Source organism: Netta rufina (genome assembly GCF_964035555.1).
Source record: "Netta rufina genome assembly, chromosome: 11".
NCBI classification, from domain to species: domain Eukaryota; kingdom Metazoa; phylum Chordata; class Aves; order Anseriformes; family Anatidae; genus Netta; species Netta rufina.
This window is the reverse complement of record NC_140134.1, coordinates 11,827,128-11,844,406: the sequence shown is the minus strand read 5'-3', so window position 1 is coordinate 11,844,406 and position 17,279 is coordinate 11,827,128. Positions and strand designations below refer to the sequence as shown.

Genomic DNA, 17,279 nt, shown 5'->3' with positions numbered 1-17,279 from the left:
AGGAGCTGTCTGTTACAGGCCCATCCAGGTCCACCAGAGCACAGGTCCCATCCAGGTGCCATCAGAGCACAGCTGTGCCCATGGAAGCTGCTCTTTGCAGCACCTTTTAATACTTTTTGGGTTTCTGCTGTCATATGGAGAGGAATTAGCCTCTCAGCCGGGCACTCTATGGCTGCCTTTCCTCCTCATCCATTTGGGATGGAGCTAAATTCCCATTGGCATTATATTTCTTAATTAGCACAATCACTCAAATTACAGTGGCTTCCCTGCAAGCCACAACGTGTTCAGGACTGTGGCAGGTCTTCATAAATTGTATAAGAAATGTCAGCTATCTTAGCAGTTATAGCTTACAGCTCCCAAGTAGCTTTTTATAGAGAAAAAGACGTGCTAAAAATATAGGTACCAGTCGTGATACTGAAACTCTTTTCTCAGCGCAACTTCCTTTGCCCTTTCATTAGTTTCAAGGGACTGGCTGTCACCTCTTAAAGGAGAAAGGTGTTAACATCAATTCAGAAATGAAGGAAGGGAAGCGATGGGTGTACACAAACACATATGTCTGCATATAATATACACATATACACGTCTATATATAGTATATGTATATATATTACCCACTGGACTGGGGACAAGGAAAACAAAATTACTTAACTGATGAGAAACAAATGCTGTATGATCAGTACTGTACATGTAGTACGCAATATAGACGCTAAGGTTGTGTCACAAGGAAGACAAACACAATAAATATTTCTGGCTTTTATTTACAACAGAAGGAAAATGACACAGTCACACCTTAACACCAAATGCTTCACAGATTCAGACTTGTTGAGGTTGGAGGCACGTCTGGAAGTCATCTGGCTGAATCTCCCTGCTCAAGCTGTGTGACTCAAGAGCATGCCCAGGACCACGTCCAGGTGGTTTTTGAAGATCCCCATGGATGGAGACCCCACAGGCTCTCTGGGCTGCCTGGGCCAGTGCCCCATCACCTGCACAGCACAGGAGTGCTTCCCGATGCTCAGATGGAGCCTGCCCAAGGAGGTGATGGAGTCACCATCCCTGGAGGTCTTTAAAAGACGTTTAGATGTAGAGCTTAGTGATATGGTTTAGTGGAGGACTGGTTAGTGTTAGGTCAGAGGTTGGACTCGGTGACCTTGGTGGTCTCTTCCAACCTAGCTGATTTTGTGGTCCTGTGAAGTATGCCTCTTGCTCTCTTCTGGTGAGGACCCAGCACCGGACCCAGTGCTCCAGGTGCTGGCTAACTGGTGATCTGGTGCTTCTGAATCTATCTGTAACTATGGAAAGCACTGAGCACAAGCCATCACAATAATGTAATTTTTTTTTTTAACTGTAGGATTTGATAATGAGTACCCCAAAAGTGCTAGCAGTTCAGGAAGTCACCGAGCAATGAAAACCAATAGTCAATAAATCCTAACGACTGACGACGCAAGCTCCATAGGATTGGGGAAAAACCCAGCCCTGGGTTTTCACATTTCTGAAAAGCGAGTGGGCGGCCGCGAAGCCTAGCCCCACTCACCCGACAAGAACCCTGAATAAAACCGTGCGACCGCCGACTTTGGGGCAGAATAAGGACAAAAAAACAAAAACACGGTGTTAATCAGGAGCTGGCGAGCACCCTGCCCGTCCCAGAAGCCGGATTTTGGGCGAGCGGAGGCACGGAGCGCCTCAGAGCGGGGCCTGCTGCGTGTGCGTGCGGGGACCCAAGCACGGAGCGGGGGCTCCCGGTGCCAAGCAGGGCCCGTCCCGGCCGCGGCCCCGTCCCCGTAGGCCCAGCCCGGTGGCGGTGGCGGCGGTGGAGCGGGGGGGTGCGGAGGGGAGGGGGGGGGGCGGTCTCGCCGTGCCCCGTCCCGGCCCCGCCCCGCCCCCGGCCCCGCCCGCCGCCGCCGCCGCCATGTTGCGGCCGTTGGTGCCCGGTGCGGGGTGAGGCCTGCGCGGGGCCCCGGCGGCTGCTCGGTGGCCGGCGGAGGAGCCGCCTGTGCGGGTGAGTGCCGCCCGGCCGCGCCGGGGCCCGCCCTGCCCTTCCCTTCCCTTCCCTTCTTTTCCCTTCCCCTCCCTGCGCTGCTCGCTCGCCCTCCGCCCAGCCCCGCGGCTGCCTCCCGCTGCCGGTGCTGCTGCCGCCCCGCGGGCAGGGCAGGGCGGGCGGCCCCACCGCCACCACCGCCACCACCACCACCGGCAACCGTGGAGCCGCGGTGGCGGTGAGGAGAGGAGGAGGAGGAGAGGAGGAGGAGGAGGCGGCTCCCGGCCGGCCTCCGCGGCCCGGCCCCGGCGGGCGAGCAAACTTCGGCGGGGCTCGCCCACGTGCGGGGCCGCGGGGCTGGGCCGCGGCGGGCTGACAGCGCGGCCGGGCTGGGGGAGGAACGGGAGGGACGGAGGGAGAAAGGGAGAAAGGGGGTGGGGGGGCGGCCGCCTGCCTGCCTGCCCTTTGTGTCGGGTGGCGGGGCCTGAGCGCTGCCCCCCGGTGCCGGCTGCGGGTTGCAGCCCCCCGGCCGGAGCCTCCGCTGCCTGGCAGAGTTCGCCGAGCTTTGGGCTCGCTGCCTCTTGACAGCCCCTGGCCGGCCCCGCTGCCAGCTGGCGGCTGCTCCCCGCGCTTCCCCGCTCCTGACAGCCCAGCCGAACCCCTGGCAAGCGGTCCCAGCCTGCCTCCATGCCCGCTCCGGGAAAAAGCTGCTTTTTTCCGGGCCTGCAGTCGCAGCAGGAGGTGTTTTTCCGTTGTACCTAACTGTTGTCTTGCAGCTGTATGAATATTTATTGTCTTGAGACGCCCAGCCTCGTGTAATTGCGTTTTTGTGCTCTTGTGTTAGGTGGCAAGCCTGAACTTCCTCCTCGAGCAGCATGCTACGCGCTGGTTGGAAGTCTGGAGAAGAGGAGCCGCTGCGGATCTCCCAAAGTCCGCAGGAATAACGCTGCTGGTGAAAGGTTTGTACAGGACGTGTGCGGGAGACACTGGTACTGAGGTACCTCTGCGGAGTTGCGAAGCTTAAGCCAGAGCAGAAGGCCCTAGGCTTTGCCATAGTGCCTGCAGCAAGTTCGCGGGGATGGCATGGAGACATCTAGGTTCCCTGCCTCCTGGAGAAACACGCTGTTCTGCGGTTGGCTTTGCACAGTGAAATACATGTGTTTTACTCCGTGAGTCCTTGTTCTCTCCGTATGTTACTGATCTAACCCGTTGCTTTGGAAGTTTCAACCTCCATGTCTTTTATAGGCAACCAGAGAGAGAAACTTGGCTTCTGAGCTTTGTTTCTAAGGCAAGTCTTTAGCAATGGAAGGACGGAGTAAGGATGGAAGTCCCTATTTTCTGCTTTCCTCATAAGCCAGTTCGTGGAAAGTTTGGGCAGAATTTCGTCAATATACTTGTCCCGTTTGTTATCTAAGAGCAGAAATAAGTAGTGTCTAATCAGAGTTTTAAATTTATGTCTTTTAAAATCTCTTCCATTGGCAAGATGTTTATGCAGTCTTCTCCAGAATTTGTGTCCAACTTTGCTTTTCTGAAGGAATTGTAGCTTTGACAAGTTTAAGATGCAGTTTTGTGTAGAAATGCTTGAATAGAGGCTTCTTCTCATAATAGTAAAGAACATGAACTCGTCTTTTATAGGCCTGAAGACGTACACGAAATCTGAAAATGCAGGGTTTCTTCCAAGAAAAGCTTATTTTGTAATGCTGCGGATACCTTGGATTCATTTTTGCCTCGTGTTTTAAAATACACATCCAGAGATGTGGATAGGTGTTTGGGGGCGAGAAGAGAAGGGTCGAGTGATTGGCAAGCTGATTTTTCTGTATATAAAACTTGGGTGTTCCAGGTTATGGAACGAAATGTCTTCCTCGCATAGGGATTTGTGTGCCAGGAATCTCAGCAGCTGAACGATGCCTAGCTGCTGCCCAACTGGCACAAGTTTTCCCACCCAAAGGAAAGGGAGGTTTCAGGTCTGCGCTCCTTGCCAACTGCAATAATCTGTGATGTTTCTAAACTCATTATCAAGTGCTGGTGATTTGAAGCATATGGGTAATCCTCTGGGCTTTGGGGACTTAACTCAAAGCACCGTTGCCCTACCTGGCTGAGGGATGGGACTTGTAAATTACTGCAGAGCCCTGTCTGGACATTCATATTTGTGGTTTAATTTAAGAATGAGAACAAGTTTAAGCTAAACCACAGCGAGCCACTTTTAAGCCAAGTAAATCTCCACAGAAGTGTGTTGGAGTAGATTAACCAAAGCAACACCTCCGGGGCTTGTCTGTAGGCACGGCTGAACTAATGCTCGAAGACCAGTATGCCTTGTTCTGTGCTGCGGTGATTTCTCCTGGCCCAGCTCTAGAAATAGAAATGCTGGTTCCCTGTACCAGCAGTCTGCCAGGAAGAGTTCTGTTTTGTTTGCTTTTAAATGTGGCATTTGATGAACTTTTTTAACCCAGTCACAAATAATAAAAGCAGCCTTCAATTAGCAGCTCCCAGCCCGTTGGGGGAGGTGTCAAACAGCTACTTTCTCTCCCTCTGCCTCATCCCAAGGTCCTTGTTCCTCCCTGCCTGCACCTCTGCTCTCAGCTCTTCCCCCTTCTTTTGGGCTCTTGCCACTCCTTCCTTCTCTCTCACTCCCTGCTGGCTTTGGCAGCACGGATGCAGCCCAAGTCAAGTGAGTGTGGCGGGACTGACTTTGCCTGTGGGTGCTCCTTGCCAAGCAGGAACTGGTGCTCTGCAAGTTTACTTGATTCTCTTTGGGCCTTTTCCTCCCTGCGTGCATCAGTTTGCTTTCAAATGAAACGTGTTAAATGATGGCTCATTAAATGTTTGGGAAGTCTATTTGTTGCACCAACATTTCGGTTAAATGTGGGGGCAAAACCCATACAGCAGTGAGCACAAATGCTCAAGCAATTCTGTGCTGTCAGTTCTCATCATGCATCTCATCAGAGCTTTATTATTGCTGTCATAGGGCTCTGTGGCTGGTGTCTAAGCTCCACTCCCTTCTGGAGGGCTTGTGAAGAGAGCTGGCTGGGAACGTCACTTCTTGTTACGATTCGGATCTGATCCTTTACTTTGTCTTTGGGCAGTTTGGGCCTGGTGGCATCATTATCTAATTAAGGATTGCCCCCTGTTTCAAATAACCCCTGCTTGGTTTGCAGTTTGCTTTGAGCGGCTGTACTGAAATATTTACTGAAGACTTGTATTATTTAAATTGCCCTGCGTAGGGAGTCATCTCAGTTTTCAGGCCTATTTCTCTTGGCCTACCTGTTTACCTCTAGCTTTTTGGCCTTGAAGGAGGACTGAATTCTTCAGATTATTAGCTCTCAAAAAAAAAAAAAAAAAAAAAAAAAAAAAATAAAACAGTAATGTACTTCTGAATCTTTTAAGTTGAATTTCATGATGACAGTTGTTCTTGGAGGTATCAGGTTGAAACAACATCTTCTGTGTGGGCTTGGTGACGTTCAAAAGGTTGTGTTTGGACCAGAGGTGAAGGGGATGCCATCTCCCACTGCTTTGCTTGCAACACCAGGAGCAGCTCCGCAGACAACCTGGAGAGGAGAGGTGGTGTTGCAGGACTGTAGATGAACAGCTCCTGTCATTTGTCATCTGTCCCTGTGGCTTGAGCAGGATGGGAACTGAGCTTCTGCTGATTGTCCAGGAGCAGTGCAGGTAGAAGAGGTTCCTTCCCCGTGATTGCCCTCCAAAGCAGCACAGCAGAAGGGGTGAAGATGACAAAAACTGAGAACTGATGCTAGTGGGAGACCCTCGGTGTGGTGAAAATTGCCTGGTGGCTGCAGTTTGAACTGATACTGGTCACCGGTGGGCCTGGAGGAGCCAGAGTGGGGTTCCCTCTCCCTAGAGAGCTTGCTTGGCCTGCATATCTTTGTGCCAAGCAAGCTGTGTTTAAAAAAAGGTGGGTCCCGCAGAGCAAATATCTTTGTGAGTCAAAAGTCAATCTTGGAGTAGTTGAAATGGAAGTTGAAGTGTCTGCAGCAGATGTTTCTAGCCTTTGTGCCATGCTGCGTTAGTGTTTTGGGTAGTTTGTGTGTTTTGTCACATAAGAGTCATTTGCAGCAACATCTTACAAAGTTTGTCCTTGAGAGAAATAATACCTATTGCATTAAAGGGTAAATTTATTGGGGGTGATGCTTAATTCATCCTAAGTCCAGCCACACTCAGAGTACTGAACCATCACGATGACAGATGCACAAATAACGTAACACACCCTTAATCTAGTCGCGTTCCATGAACTACCACGGCCACACTTGAGGAGTTTGGTCATGTTCAGTGAGAACTACCATGGCTTGATTAACGAGTAGTGCAATTTATTAGAGCAACAGATGCACAGGTTCTTTGGATTGCTGGTGATAAATTCACTGTCTGCAAAGCACGTGCAAATACCAAGAGTGTGAGTAACACTATCTGGCTACAAACGCATGAAAAGATATAAAGTGACTCTGTAGAGACTTCTGTTTCCCAGGAAGGCGTGGTTACACCTTGGAGGCAAGTAGCTTTTGGGATGGAGGTGTGTTTTGGTATTAGAATGGACAAAGTTCATCAAAAGGACAGCATTTTGTCTAAAACACGGCAGGCAGTTGGCCCGGGGTAGCAAATATGCAGCTTATCGGTTCCGATGTACGTTCACGTTCCCATCTTATCACTGAGCCTGGCTATGGTGTCTCCACTCTGCTCCACCCTCTGTACATTTCCTCTTAGAGTCAGCACACCAGGTTCCTCTGGTGTGGTCAACACCTAAGGTTAGAGGCCTAGGGAACTTCTGTGGAGTGCAGCTACACTCCGCCCTGGAGGCTTCTTCAATGCTGTACCTTTTCTTTAAAATGTGAATATAAGTTTAATTTCTAAGGCACCTCTGGCAATTACACCTTAACAACTGACAACGTATTTTGCTTTTAATTGTAGCTTTCATCATGGGGGACATGAAAACCCCAGACTTTGATGACCTCTTGGCTGCTTTTGACATCCCTGATCCGACAAGCCTTGATGCCAAGGAGACCATCCCGTCAGCTGGGGAGGAGAACGAGAATCACCTGAAGTCATCGGGAATCTGTATAGATGAAAATGTGTCCTTGTCCCACTCTTTGCCTCCCTCCGATGCTCCTGTCGTGAGTGTAATAGTGAAGAACACGAGTCGCCAGGAGTCCTTTGAAGCAGAGAAGGAGGGAAATCACCTGGGGACTGGTCTGCTGCACAACGGGTTTCGTGGCTCTGATCTGCCATCAGAGGCTCATGCTTTAGTGCATAGTTATGGGAAGTTTGAGTCGACTTTTATTAATGGCGATAGCTCAAGAAGTTACTCTGAAAAATTGGACCAGTCCAAATCGGAGCCTTTGCCAACATTTAGTCAGTTTAGCCCGATTTCCAGCCCTGAACCAGAGGATGCGTTCAAAGAGAACAGTATTGGTGATAAACTGAAACATGCCCAAACTCCGTATTTTCCACCGCCTTCCATGTATATACCAACAGGAGCCTCAGTACTAGATCATTTTAGGAAGGTGCCAGAGCCTGAATTAAGCATGTTTGATCAGTACTGTAAAAAGGATCAAAAGATGGAGATCCACTTCCAGCCAGATAGTAGGCTGGAAATGAACAGGAGAGACCAAGACAAATCAGCAGAGAGGTTTGTGGAGTCAAGCAAGGACTTGGTAGATACTAATAGCTTTCTTGGAGAAGGCTTGGTGTTTGGAGATCTCCCTCACAATAATTTAGGAGAAGATAAAGGGTCTGTGCCCGACCTGAACATGTCTTCGTCAGTACCACCTCGCCAGAGGTTAAAGCCAACTCATTCGAAGTTGTCATCCTGCGTGGCTGCGTTAGTAGCTCTTCAGGCCAAAAAGGTTGCCTGTATTCCAAAAGGCGATCAGCCGAATCTTACGAAGGAACCTGGTCCTTTTAAAGATGGGACAAAGGGAAGTCCAAAAATGCCCAAGTCGCCAAAGAGTCCGCGAAGCCCCTTAGAGGTGGTGAGGAAGGCCAGCAAGCAGCCCGAGAGTCCTCGAAGCGTGTGTAGTGACAGCAGTGGGAAAGGCTCGCCTTCCATGGCAGCCGGCTCTCCGCCAGCTATTCCCAAAGTTAGAATAAAGACTATCAAGACATCCTCTGGTGAAATCAAAAGAACTGTTACTAGAATTTTGCCAGAAAATGATGAGCTGGGTAAATCGTTAGAAGAGTCATCTGCAGAAACCTCATCTGCTGAAGAGTTTATCAAATCCTTCCCTTCCCCTGACACTAGCGCAGTTATGGAAAGCGAGGCTAGCAAGAACTCAACCAAAAATGGGGCTGCTTTGGCTATCCAGCTGTCGAACATAGCGAGCCCTTACACAGATAGTATGAAAACAGATCTTGCAGCAAACAGCACATCTGCTGTGTCTTTATCTCCTCTGCCAAACTGCAGCGGCGGTGCCATAAAAGTTGGTTTCACTGGGCAGCAGCTGAGCAAGAGGCAGCAGCAGAGTATCGTGGTGCAGCCGTCCAGCGTGACCACCTCCAGCCTTCTTCCCAAAGCCGTGCACTTGGCAAATCTCAACCTAGTTCCGCACAGTGTTGCTGCTTCTGTTACGGCGAAGTCATCAGCGCAGAGGCGGAATCAGCCTCAGGTGACTCAAATGTCGGTGCCGCTGGTGCATCAAGTCAAGAAAGCTGCTCCTGTCGTTGTGGAGGCATTTAACAAAGTACTGCACAGTGCCAATCCGGTGCCAATATATACTCCCAACCTTAGCCCTCCGCCTGACACCAGTATTAATTTACCTGCCTCTGGGTACTGTTGCCTGGAATGTGGGGATTCGTTTGCCTTAGAGAAAAGCCTGACTCAACACTATAGTAGGCGAAGCGTTCACATTGAAGTCATGTGCACTCAGTGTTCAACTATGCTACTTTTTTTTAATAAGTGTAGCTTGCTTAAACATGCAAGAGATCATAAGAGCAAAGGATTTATCATGCAGTGTTCTCAGCTGTTGATGAAACCGATCTCCTTAGACCAAATGTTTTCACCTTCTACAAGCCCTTCAGCATCTTTGGCTCCTCAGACTTTGCACTCGCCCTCTCCTTCACGTAAACCCAATGCTACTTCAGGAAACGGGGTAGGAATTTCTACAAACACTCAGCCCGCTTTGCCTCTGTACACGGACCCATTGCGACTAATCCGTCAAGGACTCAAGTGTTTAGAATGTAACAAGCAGGCGCAGGATTACGTTGCTTTAGCGGCTCATTACCAGAGAACCTCAGAAGATAATGAGAGACTGGTAAGTCATCATTTTAATGTTGTTAGTTAAATCTGACTTTAAAGACACTGTCCTCTACGGAAAGAAGTAGGTGTCATAGTGGCAAATGAGTCGCTTTGTTTAAAAAAAAAAAAAAAAAAGTGCTTGCAGGGAACATTTGGGATATGTGTGGGACCGGATGTGTGCATCTGAAGGGATGTCTTGGCATTGCTTGCTTACCTTCTTTTTACCCTTTGCCAGTAAAGAGTGGATAGTGTCTGATTATGGGGATGACAAGAAAAGAGCCAGAGGGAGACTATGGAGATCTTCCGAGCATCAAAGAAAGATGGTGTTGGAGATCAGAGATCACCAGCAAGCACATCAAGTGCTGAGAAGTGCCTTCAACAGGCTTTTGTGCTCTAGGCTTGGGTACAGGAAACCTGACAGAGCTTAATTTTACCTTTCCTAGAACTTGTGCCAAAATCTTTGCATTACACTTCGAACTTTTGGTGCTGTTTTTTAACTTTTAGACTGGTAAAGCGTATATTGGGATGGAACTAGCTGAGAGGTTAGCAGCATCTACTGATGAAGAGGAAGGGGATGCTTTCTGTTACATACCATGATGATACACTTTGGTGTGTGTGTGTGTAGGGTTTTTTGTTGTGGTTGCTGTTTGTTTTTAATTTATTTTAGAGGATATGGTCAATTCCGTTTAAGTATAAACCGTCCTAAAGTTGAACAGGAGGAGGAATCCTTTTTGCTTACTTCTTTGCATGAAATGAAAACTTTCCATGTCCATCTGGCTGCCAGCTCCACTTCCTGTGCTCTCCTCCATGAGCTCCGTGAATGAGGACACCGTGCCACCCCATGACCTTCTGGGGTCTGACCACCATTTTCTGCTGCGGCTGTTGCGGTGTCTACATTCTCCAGAGCCTCCCTTTACTTGTTAAATGTCCACCAGGAGCATTTAGGTTACTAGCATGGGCATGCAGTGGCCCCGTTTAGATGCTTTGTTATCTTTCTCTTAAATTCATCAGCAGCAAAAAATAGATTATGGCTGAATGGTTGTGTCATGAAAAATAGCGAGGCCGGAAGGGATTGACGTGGCCACGTAATCACATTTCTTACCTGAGGCAGACCAGTAAGCACTGCACTCTTATCAATGCCATAACTTGGTTTGGGACTATAATACATTTCTAGGAAATGTCAGCAGTCTGGAATGAAAAGCCTTCAGGTGAGGGGATACAGCGGGTGCTCCTAAGTGAGCTAAAATGTTAATCAGTGGCATTAAAAATGTATTTCCTATTTTTGTTGTGGGATTATCAATTCAAGAGCTCCTTAAAGAGAGAACAAATGTCTGATAGTATTTTTAGACTGTAATCAAATAATTTATTCTGTAACTTAACCAAGAAAAGTTTATGCCTCTCACTTTGAGTTAGGTTTGCTAGATGTGAGATCTTTTTTTGAAGTGCTTTTCCGAATATAGCTGTTGAAAAACTAGAAAAAGAGGGGACGTGAGAGCTTGCAAAGCCCTCTCCTCCCTGTTTTGGTCTTCCCCTGCTTATACTCGAAGGGCTGTGTTCACCCTCGCTGCAGTGTTGTATTGGGAGGCCCTTTTCAGCACATCTCCTGTCCCTGCTCCCCATTACCCTCTGGTGCCCTGCGCCCTTCCCAGAATCACAGAATCATTCAGGTTGGATAAGGTCTCTGCGATCACCAAGTCCAACCTCGAGCCTGGTACTGACAAGCCCACCATAAACCACGCTGTGAAGTTCTACAGCTACGTGTGTCTTGAAGACCTCAGCGGGTGGTGACTCAGCCACGTCCCTGGGCAGCCCGTTCCAGGGCTGGGCAGCCTTTTCAGTAAAGACATTTCTCCTAACACCCAACCTAAACCAATCTATCCCACAGAACATCCATTTCAGCAAAACTGTTATATTTCTAAAGGGAAAAAAAGAACTTGGGCCTGTATACCCATTACTGTTTGTGTCCAGATTTATCAGTAGCTCATGGAAGATGTCCCTTGGCCTTGTGGCAGTACCCAAGGTGTTTTGTGTCACCACTAAGGCTTTCAGCAATCAGTCCGAAATTAGCTGGTCTTGGAGGGGGTCCATGCAGGAGATGGGTGCCACACTCAGCTTCTGAGTCATCATGGCAAAAAGGTGCCGACACAGTGCCCCTGGGACAGGGAGGAGCTGAAGGTTTTACACATCATGGAATGGTTTGGGTTGGAAGGGACCCTAGAGGTCAGCTAATTCCAGCCCCCATGGGCAGGGATTCCACCAGCTCTGCATTTGTTTCTGAGGTTTCTACTCTCACATAGTTCAGAGAAAAAAAAAAAAAGAGGAACGTTGGTAGGAGCAGGAGATGACCTAACAGCTAGTTTCACAAGCACTTTCTTAGGTGGTAGAAGCAGCCACAAAATACTCTTGAGATATTTTCTCCCCTCTTGCAGGTAATGTAGAAGCCTAAATCTGGCACAATTTCCATATTGTGTGCTCCAGTGAATTCAGCACATAGTTGTGTGCCCGTGCTTGATCTGGAGCGTGCTCCTGTTGTGGGACGATGCCAACATGCAGAGGTGGTATAAACAGTTGTGGACAACCTCAGACGTGAACCACATCCCCATGTCTCAAGGGACTGTGTGTTTGTTGTAATTTTAAGCATTTGAGCAAAAACTCTTGTGTATTGCTTTCGTCCCTGACATTCTTCTCAGCCTCCTGAGATGTTGATTTAGAAACAGCTGTCTTTGGGATGGGGAAACATTGTCATCGTTTCTTAACGCTAGCAGAAATCACACTATAGTATTTTGGATTTTTTGGTGTTTTTCAGTATCTTGCTCTATGCCTTCCTCAGGATGCGTGGAGAAGAGCTTGTGTCTGAATTCTGGGACTGAGTATCTTGCTATTTTCAAAGTAAAGCTGTGGCTTGGCTTACATGTTCTAAAGAGCTTCAGGAAACAGAAAAAAAAAAATCCCTTTAACTTTGGTTGTAGCAGAGCAGGTCCCCGTTGTGTTGTTGCCTGAAGTGATTATTCAGGTACCTACTCCCAGATTATCCCAGGAAAGGGAATTCTTGGGAAAGGTCAGTGGCTGAAGACAAAGGGTGGCAGTGGCATATTTGCTGTTCCCAGATCTGTACTAAAAGATGGTGACCCCTGACAAATGGAAAGTAAGCTGGGTTGATGTTTGATTGGTGTTCTGTAGAGCTCTTGTGTGAAATGATACTAAATTTGGATTATTAACTATGAAACATGCACATCTAATGTGTGCACAACCCGAGAAACAAGAAAATAAGAAGCTTTCTAGCTTGGTATGGAACAAGAACGTCACCTTGTTTGGAAGGCAGGGAAGATGTCTTATCCAACAGGGTTGTTTGAGAAAAGAAGTAGAAGGCTAATTTTTTCAGTATGATATTTACAGTTACCCAGTTTCAGGCTGCAGTGAAATAACTGAAGGACAACTGAGCTGCAGCGAGAGGCAGGAGTGATTGGATTGAAGAGGGGATGCAGCTTAAGCTGGCTTCACTCCATGAGAAAACATCCTGTATCGTACCTAAGACTTCTTACTTTAATTGGAATTTCTTACCGCGACTGTTTGAATTAGTTAGACATCTTCATGTGTCTTGCATCTGTTCACAAGGAAAGTAAGGCAAAATGTGTGCTTATTCCTGCCAGTGGTTTGGAAAATACTGTCTTATCTTTCTGAATGGCCTTGGGTAAAGTCCGTGTTAATGGGGCAGATAACAGGTAAATGAGTTCCCTAGGTGAGGCCAAAATGTGAGTGACATCGGTGGATCCTGGTCGTTTTGGAGAAGGGAAGAGGAACGTGGATGTGGTCCCGGACAGTCAGGACAGGAGGAGATTGGGAGCAACTACGGGGATGAGAAGGCGATGATGCTGGGAGTGAGCAGGTGGAGCGGAAAGACCTTTAGAGAAATGATTGAGAGCTTGGCTGTAATATTACATTTTGGGCTTCCAGTGGCTACGTGGTTGCAGTTACTCAAAGTACAGCAGGGAAATCCGACTGGACTTTGTTTCATATAGAATATGTGTAAGATGAAGGCAGCTAAATGGCAAGGTGGACTCTCTGGCTTTTAGCGAGGATATAGGATTGCGAGTTACGAGTTAATCCATTTCAGAAATAGAACAGGACTTACTGGATGTGTGTTTTAACTGGATTGTATTAATGGATCTCAGTTTTTTTTACCTTTTTTTTTTTTTTGGAGACTTGTGAGGCCATTTTTGCAATCATCACTTGATAGGATTTATTTACTCCTCTGTTGCAGAATCACAAGAAGAAAACAGTGCGAGCTTGAATATCTGGTAGGTTGGATTTTGATCACACAGGCTGCCGTGCTGCGTGCAGGTATTATCTCTAGCCAGATGTTCCAGAGGTGGAAGCAGATGTGTCTTGTAACTTCAGGTCTGTTTGGTCTGACTACAGCAGTGTTATATTCTAGAGCAAGTTGTGTTTTTGAGGGGGGGAGTCTGATTAAATAGTTGCTAGATTATGCCAAATTAATCCAATATGCATGTTCTGCAATTTACTTTTGGATTGGAGAACTAGGTAGATCCTAATTGTCCAGATGTTCAGTGAAATGGCTGACAGGAGTGCTGTGTGAGGAACGGCTGTACTGAAGAAGTAAAGTTAAGAGGTTGGAGCAGAATCAGGTAAAAGAGGAGGGAACTGCAACGGGGGACAGGTTTCCTGTAGCACTGCCCGAGGGGTGGCTGTATCCAGCTCTAACATCCTAGCTGATGTTTGTGTTAAGGACCTTGGAGGCTGAATGTGTTGGAGAAATTTGTGGAACCAACAGAGTTAGAAGTCATCGGGGGAAAAACTGGCTGTATTACAGGAGGACCTAGGTGGTCATGAGGACTGCATAGGAATGGGGTGAAGCAATTGAGAAGCAGGATATGTGTTTGGTTGCAGGAAGGCTCTGAACAACCACTTTACAACCACTTTGTGCGAGGGATTCGAGTCAACCTGCAGCACCAGCCAGGGTCTTGTTAATGCTGCCTGTCGCTGCTAGCACTTACTTACTGGGAGGAACATGCATTGTTCTGCATGTATCAGGGAGAAGCTGGAATAAATGAAGGCTGGACGACTGGGGAAGTGGAAAGATGATGTTACGAGGGGAAATTAAAAGACCTTTATGAGTTTAGCTTGGCAAAGAACTGAAGCGTTACGATGGGTCTCCTTCAGTACCGCACAAGACACAATATTAAGGTGAGGGTTGTGGCGCTTCCTTCCAGAAATCCAATCTTCAGAAATGAAGTGCTTCCCTTCAGGGATCAGCCCCTGTAGTTTGTCAGCATCAGACAGTTCTTGTAGCCTTTTCGGAACTGAGCTCAAATTCCAGATGAACAAAACCCGTGCAGATCCTCATGCTTTCATTATAGGTCTGCTTTTCCTCACAAAGCGGGTGTGTGAGGCTGCTCTGTGTTTGCTGTGATGTTTACAGAGTGGAGCTTTTTAAACCTACGGGCAACGCTGATGCGAGAACAGACTCATAGATTTACATGGAAAATTAGGAGCTGGTTTGTCATCATCAGAGGAATGAATTCTGGAAGAGGTTTCCCGTAGAAGTAACGAACGAAGGTTACAAACTGGTTTTGAGACAGAGCTTATTTGTTTTTTTTGGCAAGGACAGAACAGTGCACAATAATGTGCAAGAATTCGGAGTACTGTCTGACCCTCTTGGGCATAATTGTCTATCTAGTAGTAACCGGAGACGTTTCCTACTTTGCTTTTTATCTTTTTTTGATGTTACCATCCAAAATCCACAGAGGTAGCTAAGACTTGAAGTACAATGTGTAAACTAAGGACCTCTGAATTTTCCTCCACCTCTGTGCTTTTGTTCTTCCCCCTCTCTTTCTTCTTCTTCTGTTCTTTATTTGTCCAGTAAGATTTTTCAGTGAGACATGACGTATCCTGTTTATGCACCACCTACACTAGAGTTACTTAAAAGCAATTTTATGGCTGCCTTTTCTGTTTCTTCTTCCTTCCCCCTTTTAAATCAATGTTTTATAATTTATTGGCTAAAACTTGCCAGAAGCTAGTAGGACCACATGCTGCACTGGTAAGCTCTCAGCAGTAAAGTAGCAAGTAAGAAAGCAGCTATATCTCTGCTGTTTTTTTCTTCCTTTTTTTTTTTTTCCCTGCATGTTCATGTTTTAATTTGGAAAACAAGATTAAAAATCAATAAATATTCTCTTGGCACTGTAGAGTACTGCTTTCTTCCTCTCCCAGGCCAACTGCGATGAATGCAATTCCTAGGTACCAGCGAAGGCTGACTTTGTTTGGTTTGTTTTTATATGGAGGTTTTCCCTCTGGATTTTATGGAAGCAAAGGGTTGGAGGATGTTACGGTGAAAGCACATGGAGGGACTGAGGCTGCTGGGAGCGCAGACAAAGAGATGAGTGGCAGGATAGGAGCCAGAGCCTGTACCCTGAGGCCAGAACAGCGCGCTGGGATGAGGAGAGGCTGGGGAGGAAGGAGGCTCGGGTGCAGCTCTGTGGTCCGCTTAAATCAGCGTGTGGGCTGCTGCCACACAGGGTGACAATCCCACCCTCGTTTGGTCCCACAGCCCCCAGGGGATGGAGGTCAGCACGCAGGGGAACCAGCATGAGAGCAAGGAGGGGATCGGGGGCAGAGGCTGTCCCTGGCGGGATGGTGCGTGGGAGCTGTGAGGCTGGAAGCTGAGGGCTTCTGGCACCAAGAGGGAAGGCTCCTGCTCCCTTGTTGTTCTTCAGTATGGGCACCAGTGATGCTGACAGTGTCCAGAGCAGAAGGGCTGGGTGGTGGTGGTGGTCTCAAACCCTGCTGGTGCAGGGAAGGGCACGAGGAGGAGGAGGAGGTGTCCTTCTGGAGTGCCCGTGCACCAACGCATGCAGCATGGGGAGTGTACACGAGGAACTGCAGGTGTGTGTGCAGAAAAAATGGGAAGAACAGACGAGGCCCTGTACAGGCAGCTGGCAGCAGCCTCACGCTCACAGGAGCAGGTCCACAAAACATCTGCAGCACTGGAGGGCATGAGCAGGCCAGGAGAGCCCTGGACAGCGTCAGTGCCAGCCTCCTGACCCGAGTGCAAGGGCTGCCAGTGCTCTGCTGCATCTCACATTCACTGGCAATGAGGGGCTTGTTGGATGTGTGAAAATCAAAAGCACTCGGGATTCTGAGGGCAGGGGGAAGTGTGGAGAAGTTCACAGATCTGGATTTCAGGGGAGCAGACTTAGGCCTCCTCAAGGATCTGCTTGAAAGAGTCACAGAATTGTTTGGGTTGGAGGCACCTCAGGGTCCATCTGCCCCAACCCCTGCTCAAGCAGGGACACCTGGAACAAGTTGCCCAGGACCGTGTCCAGATGGCTTTGGAAGATCTCCAGGGAGGGAGGCTCCACAGCCTCTCTGGGCAGCCCGTGCCAGTGCTCGGTCACCCACACAGTAAAAAAGCACTTCTGATGTTCATTCCATGTTACATTTTGTGCCTGGTGCCTCTTGTCCTGGCCCTGGGCACCACTAAGAGCCTGCCTCAGTCCTCTGTACACCCTGCAGCTATGTACGGACACGGGTAAGCTCCCCCTGACCCCCACTGCTCCCAGCCTCTCCCAGGAGAGGTGCTCAGCCCCTCTCTCATCTCCATGGCGCTTTGCTGGACTCTCCCCAGTCTGTCCAGCTCTCCCTTGCGTTGAGGAGCCCAGCACAGGACCCAGGGCTCCTGGCACGGCCTCCCCAGAGCTGCGCAGGGCAGGATCCATCCCTTCCCTCCAGCCCAGACCGCTGCTCGCCGCCTTCCCAGCAAGGGCACGCTGCTGGCTCCTGCTTGGCCAGGCTGGTGGCCTTCCCTCGTGGCAGATGAGGAGGGAGCAGTGTGTGCTGCCCAGCTTGATGTCAGTGCAGCTGTTGTTGCTGTCCTCTTTAGGAACCTCCTAGGAAAGCCGTGAAGTATGGGCTGGGTCAGCAGCCAGCGCGGCGGGCTGGAAGCTGGATGCGGAGCCAGGCCTGGAGGGGTGGTGTGCAAGTGCAAAGGCTGGTTGGAGGCCAGTTACTAGCAGCGTGCAAGGGTCAGGGCTGGGTCCAGGCCTGTCA

The 17,279-nt window shown here is 48.7% G+C and overlaps 1 protein-coding gene across 2 annotated transcripts in view; it reads left to right on the top strand.

Moving 5' to 3' along the window:
- Positions 1-1,893: 1,893 nt before the first annotated feature.
- ZNF592 (zinc finger protein 592) overlaps positions 1,894-17,279 on the top strand; it is a 40,471-nt gene continuing 25,085 nt past the window's right edge. For both annotated transcript variants that reach the window (XM_084293058.1, XM_084293059.1), the window contains exons 1-3: positions 1,894-1,996; positions 2,820-2,934; positions 6,893-9,231. In XM_084293058.1, coding sequence (XP_084149184.1) covers positions 6,901-9,231 — 2,331 coding nt within the window. In that variant the 5' untranslated portion in view covers positions 1,894-1,996; positions 2,820-2,934; positions 6,893-6,900. The remainder of the gene's footprint in view (positions 1,997-2,819; positions 2,935-6,892; positions 9,232-17,279) is intronic.